Source organism: Physella acuta, unplaced genomic scaffold, assembly GCF_028476545.2.
Source record: "Physella acuta isolate Inbredline_101_S28 unplaced genomic scaffold, ASM2847654v3 ptg000773l, whole genome shotgun sequence".
Taxonomy (NCBI): Eukaryota; Metazoa; Mollusca; class Gastropoda; family Physidae; genus Physella; species Physella acuta.
Genome location: NW_026732291.1, coordinates 403538 through 417966, shown reverse-complemented (window position 1 = coordinate 417966; position 14429 = coordinate 403538). Strand labels below are relative to the sequence as shown.

General features: G+C 34.9%; 1 protein-coding gene and 1 long non-coding RNA gene across 2 annotated transcripts; both read left to right on the top strand.

Annotated features, from left to right (window-relative positions):
• The first annotated feature begins 8743 nt into the window (after positions 1–8743).
• LOC131950591 (uncharacterized) lies at positions 8744–9815 on the top strand. Its single transcript, XR_009388324.1, has 3 exons — positions 8744–8819; positions 9166–9286; positions 9458–9815. It is a non-coding gene; the product is annotated as an uncharacterized LOC131950591 (long non-coding RNA).
• A 1014-nt stretch (positions 9816–10829) lies between these two features.
• On the top strand, positions 10830–14183 carry LOC131950585 (uncharacterized). Its single transcript, XM_059312806.1, has 3 exons — positions 10830–10861; positions 12136–12204; positions 12961–14183. The coding sequence occupies exon 3, from the start codon at positions 13110–13112 to the stop codon at positions 13884–13886; it is 777 nt and encodes a 258-aa protein (XP_059168789.1). The 5' UTR covers positions 10830–10861; positions 12136–12204; positions 12961–13109; the 3' UTR covers positions 13887–14183.
• The last annotated feature ends 246 nt before the right edge of the window (positions 14184–14429 follow it).

Genomic DNA, 14429 nt, shown 5'->3' with positions numbered 1-14429 from the left:
AGAGACAACTCCAAAATTAAACAACTGCTGCCTTTTAGTTTGTTCTTGGTTAGACAAAGGCTATGGAAGCAAATCCAAAAAGAAAAGCCGGCTGAAATCGGAGTCAATGGCCTCAATGGCGCATAACCAGTTGACACGTAACGCTTAATTGTGTTGGAGGCGTGGTCGAGTCGGCAAAAAGCTCATGGTTGATACATTCGAACACAGTCTCGAGTTCAAACGCACTGGCAGATAAATCTCGATCCCCTTCAACACTAATAATTAAGAACGAAGAAGAAGAAGAAGAAGTCGTTTATAGGCTGTTCCAACTCAGTGTGTGGGGAGAGGGTTCCACGCTATACATCCCTACCTGCAGTATGTTTGTAGGTTATCAAAACAAAATGCCGTTATCCTGTAAACATAATGTATATCATACATTTACACTTCTGTGCTCGCTTTTAAGCAACAGATCTTTATTGTAAATTAAACATCAACATTTTAGAATTTGTTTAATTTAGCTGCTTAGGGCTCGATTTGTTTCTGAATTAAAGTTGGTTCATGAAAAGCAATTTCCTTCAGGCATTTAAAAGAGGTTATAGTAGTAGTGGAGGTATGACAAAATGATTACCTTTATGCCAATAGTGGTCCTACGATTCATTTGTCGGTGTGTAACGTTTACCTATCTATCAGCCAGATAGACGGTGAACGTCCCCGGATTCTTTTTTCGGGGTTATATGCAAATGACTTACAGCCTAAATGAATGAACACTAACTCAATAACACACTAGGGCTCGAATTCGACGTCTAGGGAAAACTAGTGATACTATTGAAGTTAACACTCATCCAATCTGCATACAACCTTTAATAAGCGAACACAGTTGTGGCAGAACACAAGTTTAAACTAGATAAAATATTTAATTTATAAAATATCAAAACCCAACTTACAAAGCGTAAGAAAAAACACTATCACAGATTTTAACACTGTATAAAAATAGCCACAGGTCACACAACACTGCTATAGCTTCATGAATCACTTGGCGACAAGTAATATTACACTAGAAGACTAAATCAACTTAAGAAAGCATAGCACACACAGGACTTAAGTTCTCTCACGTTCAAATGGTCAGAATCTATTGCCGGACAATATGGACGGCCTGGTCTTAATAGACCGTTTGATCAAAGTAGACTGCCACGTGTTGCGAGTGTGCGGTGCAGTTAAAGACTTATGCAACAAGGGAGGTTATCCTCAACTCATGTAGCCATTGGTTGGGATGGTCATCTGATCAGAATCAATCAATCAGATCTTAATGGAAAATTTCTGGGTCCTAGACACCCTTAATAAGACAGTGGAAAAACCCCGGTAGTTGCACCATCACTCCATATAAGGTATTATACAATGTCAAAATAAAAATGGAACCTGACTCGACCTAAGTAGGTCACAGGTGGCCAGTATGTCGGGAGCCTATTTGTCATGAGCCTAAATGTCGCGAGTCAATATGACGAAAGCCCATTTGACGGGAGTCAATAAGTCGGGGCCCTTTAAACGGGGCCCTTTTTGTCTGGGTCGTTTGTCGGGGGTCGATTTGACAGGGTCATATAACAGGGCCGTTTTGACGGGGCCGATTTGTCCACTATAACCACTTGTTATACCATCATGAACTTTTATAACGTTTATAATTTCACAGTAGTTGATTACTTTTACATTCGCCGCCATTCATTGGGCGGTTGTGTGGAAAGTACTCTTGGTCCCGGGCAGTGGCGTAGCGAGGTCGTGTGTTACCCGATGCGGCACTTAATGGTGTCACCCCCCAGAGGCGTAGCGACCCTTCCCGGGGACAAACTTTTAAATTTTCGATTTGCAGCCCCCCCCCCCTTAAACTTTCTTTTTACACCCCCCCCTTTCAAGTTTTCTCTATATATTTTGCTATTTTTGCCTTTGTGTCACCGCCCTAAATAGTGTCACCCGGTGCGGTCCCCCCCCCCCTCGCTACGCCTCTGGTCCCGGGTCAGCCATTGTAAAGACGCGTCAGTTCCTAGTTGTTGTTTTTTCTCTTGTGTTTCCGAGATGGAATATAGCAGTTTTTTGTGCAGATTGGAAAACTCACTCCTGGAAGACACAATGTCCTGTTATTTTATTGTTAAAAGCCTCCCCCCCCCTCCTCAGCGTTAGTGACAAATTAAGGACACTAAGTGGTTGACCTAGACCGCTGTCGACATCTGGAATACATTATATCCAACTTTCGATGGTGGGAATTTTTTAAACTCACATGAGCTGCCGATCTCCTGTTCATAATATCTTTGTCATTTTGTACTATAGATCTGTTTGCAACAAATTTAAGGGATATCTTTGGCACAGAATCCACAAAAATGGGCTAAATTATACTATTTTGCACACGTATAGAGAATATTTGAGCATTGCTATTGTCTTGACTCTCCGATGGTTTAATGGCATCAATTTTGTTTGCATTTAGAGCATTCTCTAATTCTTGTTCAACACTCTAAACATCTGCGTCTGTAATTAAATTATCGACAACCTCTCTGCGCACGTTTGATTTGATTAGCTGTCAGAATAATTAAAATCCATCGCACCGATTACGACATCGAATATTGGCCAAGGGTTTCCCAACTCTTTGCGAAGTGACTGACCAAAGTAGCTTTTACGTTAGCGACTTCCAGTACATCGGACTTTGGCTACATACCTCGGCCAGTTCCCGTAATAACCGAGTTATTTGAGAACTGTCTTCACTTTGGGCTTCACAAATCGATACAATATAAAGCAATCTGTCTTACGCCGTGTGTAAAAACAACTGATTGTATTGATGTTTTCATTCAAATGTAAATTATTAAAAGACTTGTCTAGTTACTTCGATAACAGTATGGTAACTAGGAAAGAGTAAAACAGAATGGGATATTCCCGATCTGTTGTATACTAAGTCTACCTGTCTTTGTCCTGTTTGATTTTCAATAAAACGCCTTCACGTTAACAGATATAAATTCGTTATACAATCTTGAGTGTTTGTCGTAATTTAACAATTGAAATCACATTTTGTCTATTTTACTAGTTGGTAATGAGAAAAACGACACAACGAATCAACTGGAAAGTCAGTCACGTAATTCGTGACATTACTGCCTACTCCGTAAAATGCAACATGACACGCCCCCGTCCATACGTCAATTCTCCACTTAGCATGTGGTTAAATCATCGATTTATTTGAACATTACGAAATTAAAGAAGCTAAAAATAAAACTGATTAATCGTTTCCAACAACAAACACACCACATAGAATACCCCCCCCCCTCTCGCTACGCCTCTGAACACATACACACAAGTATGTCCATAACCTAACGTTAAATCGATCAATATTTATTCAGCGCTTCGTGTGAATTAATTCATAAAATATTGACTGTAAAAAATAACCTTAATTACATAAACGAGTGCAAGTGCGTTGAATTGTTTCTACTGAGTGTGTTAAATCATAAACACATGCGTTGTTGGGTGGGGTTGTCGTCAGGGAGATTCTACAGATTCAAACTTATTTAAACCAGATGAACTTATTACTCTTACCACGACATGGAGGAACATCATTTGATGTGGCCCTTTTTGTGGGCTCTTTTAAATTCGCATGTAAGTGAATTCATTCATTATTTGATTTCTCTTGAACGGATCTTTGTGTTTGTTTACGGGAGCGTTTAGATTGTCTAAGAATATTTCTAATGCAAACTTTAGTACAATACACAATGTTAACGTTTAATTTATTTAGATTTTTAAAAATCTTTTATTATAAGTAAAGTTTCCCTTTCAAACCTGACTGACTATGGGGCAAGTGAAGTAGAGTTCACTTGTTTCTGTGACCTCGGCATATGAAGAGATAGTGTGGTCAGCACTATGCCCAGCCACCTTTACTTTCCCTAGGTACCCATCAGAGTTGGGTGGACTCAGGGACGGTCTACTGACTTAAACCCGGTTTCGAACTCGAGACTTACGGGTTAGCAGTCCAGCTCTCTACCGCAGTGTTTCTTCCAGACTTTTTTCTCCGGGGGGGGCACTTGAAATTTTCGGGGGGGCGGTAGACTTTCTTCGGGGGGGGGGGGGGGCGGACACTGTTAAAAGCATATATTTTCTATATAAATTATATAAATTTCATTTCGTTCGGGGGGGGGGGGGCGGTATAATAAAAAAACTTTTCGCGGGGGGGGGGCGAAGCCCCCCCCACCCCCCCCCCCCCCCCCCGAAGAGATGCCTGGAAGAAACTCTGCTCTACCGCTAGACCACTCCGTCCCATTATTATAAGCTTTTATTTAATTCACTATGTCTGTTTGTGAGTTTGTGGCTAATCTTGTAACACAGTTTTGACCTACTTCTGATACAGCTATTCTGTTTAAACCTTACAGATACATTCGTCTACGATGATAATGCAATAATTCATCATTTTTACTTTAATTAGACATTACATATTCATTAAAATTTTATTTAAGGATTGTTACATTTAATAATAAACTGCCAGCTATCGGACAACGGCCATCTGATATTCTTGGTTTTTTTTTTACTTTCTCGTATACGAAGTATAAAGGAAGTATTATAATTGTGAAAAAAAAAATTGAAATCGCTATTTTCACACATCTCAACGTTTTACATCTCCCTCGAAAAAACACAGTTTTGCAATTTTGTCCATATGTCTGTGTGTGTGTATGTCTGTGTATGTCTGTGAACACGATAACATGAGTACCGTTACAGCTAGGTATTATATCAAATTCGTAGTTTTGTATCAACTTTTCAGTTATTTCCGGTAACCAGAAGTGAAACTTACTCTACTTTTGGTTTTTCAAAAGCCTATAACTTGAGTACTGTTTCAGATAGATAGACAACATTTTACATATAAGTAAAAGATCTAATTCTGTGCCTTCTTTCAAATTTTGAGTAATTTCCGTTAACCGAAAGTTGTTCTTTACTTCTCAAAAAACGCATATGAATTTAAGTACTAATATTCCGCACTGTTATTTTAATTATGTGTTCGCATTTAACAATAGCAATGATTATCTATTGTCGTTGAATGTAACATTATTTTCTCTAAATTTAGCAAATTTACGTTTTCCCTTCACAGATTCAGCAACAAGTAGTTCAGAGACCATACGTTATTTAGTTATGTTACGATTTATAGTTAATATCATTGAAGATATTGGCTAATTTTTAAAAGCATGATGAGAGAAAGGTATGTTAAAAAACGTACACGTAACTTTACGCACATGCACACACTTGTATAATTATATATATATATATATATATATATATATATATATATATATATATATATATATATATATTATATATATATATCTATATATATTCAAATAAAAAATAAAGAATGCTCACTTACTTGTGTCACTAAACCCATAAAACGCTATATTTCAGACTTGTTCTAACCGCATCGGTTCTCTCATTGGTTGCTGCTACAGTGTTATTGCCATTTACATTAAATATGTTGGATAAATATCCCAGCGTGCAAGTAATAAAGTCTATAATTGAATTTGTTAACTTTCAGATTTTGATAAGAGTAGGTATATATATATATATATATATATATATATATATATATATATATATATATATATATATATATATATATATATATATATGTATATATAAGCGCCTATATATGATACAGATTTATTCAATGACGAATCTTAAGTGGACGCCTTCTTCCACTGGCACCAGTTATCAAAAGACGACAGTACATGTAAGCAACTTTTATCACAACATTTGTATTCCTCATACGTCCTTTATGGATTTACTGCATCATGAGTCCAAACTACTACCGAACGTTATAACTTTTTATCCTGACGCGTAGATCTAACCTACAGATTATGCTATGGGAATTTAAAATTGAATTAATTACATTTTTAATTTAGAAAGTAGACTTTCAAAAAGAGTGTTATGTAAAATACTAATTTTATCGCGCTATAGACACAAGTGTGTGCATTTGATGCACAGGTCTTTTTTACTATGTGATTTGATTCTATCAAAATTAAAACCATTTCAGAACAGAAACTAACTTTACATAATGCAGTTTAAAAACTTGTATAATTACTATGGGCACTAAAACGAAGGAAATATTTTTTTAAAATCTCTCTATAAAAAACGTAATGTATGTATGTCTGTTTGTCTTTTTATACATTACTGCAACTTTTATCCAATCGCCATGAAACTTTGAGAATACTCCTGGGGAGGTATCAGCGAAAAAAAAATCAAATTCTCAGGGGTGGCGCCCCGACAGGGCACGATTTGATTTTTCTCTATACACAGTATATAAAAGTAAAAGTTGATTGCGATTGACACTGTTCATCCGATCGCTATGAAACATTGAAGAGTTGATTAGAACACTCCAGGGGAGGTTTCTGCAAAAAAGGTGTTTTCAATTGGCGCCATGGGCTTTCTCGTGAGCAATATGGTGCCTGCGTTCGTTTTTTAAACAGTGCAATAGACTATGGATAACACAGGGCGTTATAGCCGTTCACTAAATTAAATCAAGCGCGTTCGCCAGCGCCCCGTGTTATCCCGTGAGAGCTATGGCGCCTACGTTGGTTTTAAACAGTGCGATAGAGTACTGATAAGATTGAGGTTTTATAGTTGTTATGTGAATTGAATCAGGCGAGTCAGCCGGCGCAGTCAGGGTGCAGTTTAGCGCCTAGAGCTATCCATTGAGAACTATGGCGACTACGTTATTGACATGGAGACACGCAACATTCGATGATTAAACCGAGCCAGGGCCCGACGCGGCGCCCCTGCTGTAGTGTAATCGGGGACTCACAGGACACCTGGGCAGTCGCCGGATCGTGTTCTACCTCATTATTTCGGTGAGTGATTAACTGTAGTGTAGGTAAACCCGTGCCCCGATAAATATTATCCAAGCGCAGGCATTGTTTACATTTAAATAACTAAGTTTTAGAAAACAAGGTCAAATCTAAGAATATAGGATGGGTGACGCATTAATGAAACTCTCCTAATATATTTCGTCCAAATTTCTTCTAATCTCGCGGCAACGCGCGGGGACAGGCACGCTAGTATATAATAATGCACCCTCTTTTTAACAACCATTTATATTTTATAAATAAATGCGTTATTCAATACAAAATAAAGCGATCAGCGTCTTTCTCTATAGCTATTTAAATCGAAGTATATTATTATATATTTATTTTTTTCTTTTTAGGGAATATATAAAAAGCTTGTACTTGTTTTATTTAAAATTCAAAATGTTTATTAATTCTGCAAGTTACTGTGACATAAATTAGTAATACGGAAAACTGTTGAACAGCCAAGGTGTGGACCAAAATGTTATAAGGATAATGTAAATATACTTTTGTTACCCGTATAAGTTTCACATATTAACTACATGAAATATTTGTTTAGCTGTATCAACATATTCTCTACTTGTTTATTGATCTGTGTGGCATATTTAAACGTGTATTGACAGGATTACAAAGGTACAGTCACAGCACATGTAAACCTCTTACCATCTGCAAGATTTCCTGGAACAGATAATTCACAAGGTATAATAAAACAATGCTATTGGATTGGTCGAGAATTCGAGCAACAGCCCACCACTTCAACACTGACTGGCTCATTCTGCTTTATAGTGTCATGGTCATCAGAAAATACCAGTTTCGACCCAAGGCGACAAAAGACAAAAGGCAAAAGCTCAAGGAAACAAATTGAATAAAGAGGGTGTAATATGTATATGCTTTAAAGTTATAAAATTATATGTATTGTACGTATTTATATTTATATCAAAACAAATCGTAATAGGTCCTGATTACACAAATGTAACAATTATAATTTTATTTAAAAATAATAAGATGTATCTTTTGTTTCTAGATCCTATATTTAGCCCCACCAGACATTCGATACTAAATTTAGACCACAACTTACGGGGAAACCAGCAGCACGCTAGCGGTGTTAACATTACAGATGAGGGCGTTACAATTTTAATTCCAGGTTAGTTATAAATAAAATCTGTTCATAAAAGTTGGTCATTAAATAAAACCTGGATCAGTTCGGTGGATTTGTCTATTGGTCACAATATAGAAGAAAAGACACGGTAGCCTTACTAGCTGCCTTCGGACATGATACACATATATTGTGTCATAGAATTTTGTTGACTTGGTGTGTGACGACTTGCCGTTACTTGTCATGACATAGTAGAAAAATTGTATATTTATTCTGATATTCTTTCTTGCTAAGCCAATATGACCGTCTGGAACCACATCATCATTTCAAGGTTAAATCAATTAAATTCAGTCAAATTTGTCGCTAACTTTTTAAAATTATATCTTAATTACCCCCACCCCCTTTCTCTCTCTCTCTCCCTGGTATACTGTAATTACCTACTCAAGTTATACTAATTATCAAAACAGACCGAAACACGATGGAGCATTTCTCACAAGCATGTTACCAGCCAAGTTTAAAATTCATCTCTCTCTATATTAACCATCGGGTTGGGACGTGTGGGCCAGTTCGATTGTTCTCTATCCCGTGTATCGAACACGTGACATTCGGGTTAGCAACCATATGTTCTACCGTTTTAATTAATTACTAAAAGAGAAAAAAAATTAAGAGACTTTAAAATTTAGAAAATAAATTCACATTCACAACTTTAAATAGCGAAAAAGATTTTATATTTACCTAACATAACTAGATCTAGCAAATTAGTACGTTTCACCTGGTGTATTCAAATTAATTCTTAATTTTGATTTCATGTTCTGTCTGTTATAGGGCTATACTTCATCTACACTAACGTTAACTTTAAACCAAATTCTACTCGATACTCTGCTGATTTCACCTATCAGGTAAAACCTCCCATATTTACGTCAAATAATTTAGAAATACTCATAATTACATACCTATTCCCTATGCACACCTACACCATATATGTCTATATTTATACCAATCTATATATCTAAATTTATAATATATATAATATTATATATATATATATATATATATATATATATATATATATATATATATATATATATATATGTGTGTGTGTGTGTGTGTGTGTGTATGCTTATATATATAATATGGTATATGGACGAGATATAATAAGATACACATAAGGATTCATGTTTCTATATCATTTATATTTATCAGTTTATAATAAGTGTTTAACCTCCCCCCCCCCCCCATCCCCAGACGTGGTTCCAGTACGTCCACCGTCACTCAGCCCACAGCCCCGTGTTATCTGGTGTCTTGTTGAGAACTGTTCACACAACTTGTGCCAACTGTACACACAGCCAGGAAACTTCTTACACAGGTCAGAACTGTTTCATTAATAAACAAATATTAAAACCTTCATAATATAAGGCTTTTACATTGTGGGTTTACTTATAAGAGCGTATTTTAGTCACCAAAGCTTTTATTAAAACAAAACAAGTTTGTTTAGTTTTCTTTATTTATAAAGTGTAACCTTACTATTTGAATACAGGAGGAATATTTGACCTTCAAACTGGTGACATCATTCAAGTTCATGTTTCAGGTCAAGGTCTTATTGGTTTTGGACCAGGCAAATCATATCTGGGCCTTTTTCTCTTAAGTTAATTATGTGTGGATAGAGAGGAGCTATCGAAAAGACAAGTCAATTGGTTTAACTGTACTATTTCTTTCTGTTTTGTTAGGATAAAATGTAAAATCAATCGTACTTCGGGTTTTCAATATTTTTTGTTGGTGTTGGAAAATAAGTTCAATAAGCTAAAATATCACTACAGTATTAGAGAATAGTTTATTTTAATTGTCACTTTCACTATTCTAGTTTTATTTTTAAAATAAAATGCACAGACAGATTTTATACAGATTTATGTTCTTCCTTTGTCTTTGTCACTAATTTTTGTACCTGCAGTCTGAATAACCAAAAAAAAACATACGTTAATGTTATTTTCTATTTTCGACATGATGTCTACACTTTTATCCCCGAAGACTTCAAGTTATATCTTTAAAATGGGAGTATTTTTAAATTTATTGTAGCGAGTTATTTTAAGACTGTTTAAACACCAATTACGTATACAAGGAAACAGAATATTGAAATTCGTAATATTAGCTTAGGAAAGGACTATAATATTTCAGATAATTATTATTTTCATTCTTAAAATGTAGTTTTAAAAGTTGTATATTGACATCCAAATAAACTATTTAAAAATAGCTAAAGGTATCGTGCATATTTATAAATCGCAAAGGCGTCGGGTAATGGTTAAGCATTATTGTATTGTTATACAAAATATAGTGGCTCTAAACATTTATAAACCACTAAGGCGTGGGGTGATGGTTTAGCATTATTGTATTTTTACAAACAATATAGTGGTTCTAATCTGTAGAGCTATGTTATACATCATTGACTTAAATTTTGTTGATTTTCATTTTATAAAAGGTTTGTATGATGGAGTAATTAGAACAAATTTTGGCAAAAAATTGTAAATTCGGTAGAAACCTTTAGGATTATTCATTATTCATTATACTCCTAGTGTAGTTTGCATTTTTGCAAAATTTGTTGTATTTCACTAAATCGACAGTAAATGCACTAATAGTGTTGTGTAATATTGTACAAAACGAACTGATGCTTGTCTTATATAACGATATTCACATAGACACGAATGCAAAGTGTGTCGAGTAGCAGCCTAACAAGGACGGGTAAGAGATTTTAGTTCACAAACAATATTACAGGAAAATCCAACACGCAATAAAACTATCGGGAGTTCCCTTTATTGCTTGTTTTCAAGAAGACTTCCGTAATTAAAGCCGTGCTTGCAGTTTTCAGAAAAAGATTTTGAAAACAGTATTAGAAAAAGTTTTAGGAAACAGATTTGCTGTGAAGGCTATATTATTACAATTTGTTTTGGTAAGGTAATTTCCAGTTACTTTATATGATCTTTTCAGTTATCTAAATCGCTATAGATCTTGTCACTACAAAGTAAAGAATTGTATTATTTGTCAGTCATAGATCATGTACATGCACTCATCACATGGATTACGTTATCCACATAGAACTGCATTATCAACCCATCTTATCCAGTAGACTACAGCCTACACTATACAACACATGATAAAGACAAATCGTAACTCTTTAATTTAAAAACTCATAATTAATAAATCTAAAATTGTATATTGCTAAACCTTAACAGTTGTCATGAGCTTTAATATTTGATAAACCCACTGCTATGATTGTGAAAGTTAGAATCTGTATAACGGGTAGAAAACCTTTAACAAAAAGATGTCAATGACATGATGAAGAAATTTATTTCATAGATAAACAGAATTAAAAATTCTAATTTTGATTCAACACCTTCGCCACACCAAGAATAAATCACACTTTATATTGTCTGCTAATCCAACTCCAGATTGGGAATGAAGTAATTATTGTAAGCTTAAATCCTGCAGGAAATTCTAAGTAGCTGAAAAGTTAATAAGCTTACACTTTACACAGTATGGCGAGATGTGATTAATTTGTGTTAATTAAAGGTAATTTGTCAAATTATGGGGAATACAGCTGGAAAGAAAACAAAACTTGAGTTTACAAGTGAAGGTAAACAATATTTTTAATAGAAATTGTGTGTAGTTTATGTTTACAGTTTGTGTGGTTATATGGGTAGTTTGTGTAGTAATTACTGTAGTTTATGTAGTAATTACTGTAGTTTATGTAGTAATTATGTGCAGTTAATGTAGTAATATGTGTAGTATATAGTAATAATTTCAATATTTTATGTAGTCATTTATGTAGTTTAAGAAATTAATTCGTCTAGTTTATGTCGGTGGTGTGTGTGTAATTTTTGGAAGTAGCTTGTAGACTTGATGTTGTTAATTTGAGCCTTTTTAAGTTATGGATCTGTCAGTATATATTCCTAAAAACATGAAATAGTGATTGAGTTATGAAGAATTTACTTCGCATAAAATTAATAAAGGAATATTTTAAAAATAGCGTTTGTAAACATGTGAGGCATGTGCTATAGGGCAATGAAAAGTTTTGATTTTTTTTTAAATTTAAAGTTAACATGTTTTTGAAGGATGAATTTAAAAAATTCTAAATTAACCTGTTTAAGAAGGATTACTTTAAAATTTTTAAATTAACATGTTTAAGAAGGATTACTTTAAAAATTCTAAATTAACATGTTTTAGAAGGATTACAATGTGAAGAGCAGGCGAGCAAGTTGGACGAAGCAAACGTTAAAGAAAATATTACACCAGGTATCTAATTGTGTGATACATTTTGTATCCGTTTTTTTTTAGCTCACATGCATAATTTACAACCATCACATAAGTTATTTTTCTTAATTCGAATCTCTGATAATCTTTTGGAGAAACCATTAAAATGGGATCGTAGTTTTCTATTCTAATACTTTTATAAGTGTAAATGGCAAATAATTCAGTATATAAAGCAGTATATTTCGTTTAATTTGGTGTTACTTTAAGCAGTTGATGTAATCTGAATTTCATAAAGAAATGGCATTTGTCAGCGGTAATTTTTAAAAAAATCTTATAACGGCATTGTTGAACGCTGTTTGTTCTTCCAATGCAATAAATGTGTAAGAACAGCAAAACAATATTAGTAAATTTGATTAAAATCTAAGTGAAAATCCATATTTAAACTCGTAATGTCTCAAACTTGTTCATAACAGGAGTCTAACTAGTCTAACGACAGACGCCACTGTGTAAACACAAAGATAGAAATCATACATTTATATTTGATATGTTACTTATGTTGTATGTATAGGACATCCGCTTTGTTCTGGTGAGAGACTAGCATAAGAGTGTGGTGTAGGGCACACAATAGCTCTACTCACACAGTTAAACTCTCTGTTATCTGCCATATAGAGCATCAAGTTTTAAAAATTGCAACATTACGTTTTTACCCGTAGTTAACAAAATAGCTGTAAAATTAATGTTAAAGTACTTTGATTTAAATTTTAGCATTGTTAGTAAACTCCTTTCCTAACTCTCCAGGACATCATGAAGCAGAGATCTGCTATGGAGGTGAAGCTGACTTACACAAGCGCTATAACAGCTGTAAGAAGAATCCAGGTCATGTCAACTTTATACCTGTTAATAATTTTAACTTGGATCATCTCCCCTTACTTTACCGTGACGACATCATGTTGGAAGTAATCAAAGCTTTGTCTGCCCTAACGGTCTTGATAAAGGTCAAATACACCAGTCGAAAAAGGCCAAAGTCAGTTCAAAACTTTAGTGGACAATATCCATGTTATAACTTGAGAGGAAGAAGTGACGTGTTGAGAGTAGGTACGGGAATGGTGGTTTGGGTACAAAAGTACACAGAGAGTGACAACAAGGGCACTTGTCCATGTGTCAAGTGTCAACACTCGGACACACCCAGCAAGGTGTGGGGGGTGGTTAATGTGCAGACAGCCAGACACGTGGTGTTTGATGCCAGTGAGGTGAGACAATCCAGGTGTGTTGTAGGCTACGATGACAATAAAAGTCCTGGGGTCAGTCTTGATGGCTGGGATGTGATGTTCCATAATATAAACATTGAGGGAGACTGGTACAACTTTAAGTGTGTGTCGTGTGACCTGGAGTTGATTGAAAAACTTGACACAACCAGACGTCACTTTCAAGATCTGTTTTTGAAAGTCAGGGACAAATACAGGAGATTCGCGTTGTTAGGCAAGTTGACCGTTATAGTGTCACATCCTCATGGCTGTCCTAAACAGGTCTCTGTAGGACAATGGACTCGTAAAACTGTGAGGGAAGCGGAGTACGTTAAGTACAATAAGTACACGTACACAACCTGTACATGTCCTGGCTCCAGTGGAGCGGTTGTCTTCAGACCGGGATATGTTGGCTATTCGTACCACCCACACAGTGGATCAAACCCAGAGGAAAATTATAGTGCGGAAGCTCAGTTTTGACATTTATTTGAAGTTGGTCTGCACGTAGAAATCAAACTTTTTAATTCATTTGACATCAATTTGTTAGAAAAATATTGTTTGAAAGAGTTATAAGAAACAAAATCAAATGTCATGTCTCATTTAACTTTCTATTACTTCCAACTTGAATTTTTTACTGCTCGTATTTTAACTGTGCACAGACAAATATAGGCCCAATTAAGTTACAGAGAAAAGAAAGATTAATCCAGAATATTTCATTTTTATGCAATAAAATTAAATGACACATGAGCTGAAAAAAATGTGTTTTGTGAACATATTTATGGATGTTTGAGTAGAAGATGTAGATTATAACAAATACATAAACTATAGTAGTGGGGTAAATGAACTGTGTACGTGATTTCATACAGTTTACTTTGCAATTCTTTTTTTAAAAGAATATTAATTTAAATATTATTTTTCGCGTAAGTTGAAAAGAAATCTTATACGCTTTCTTGAAGTCATGGTGTCCATGACATATGTCGACATTTAGAAGGGTCATTGACGTTTTTCTACGGACAAAAATGT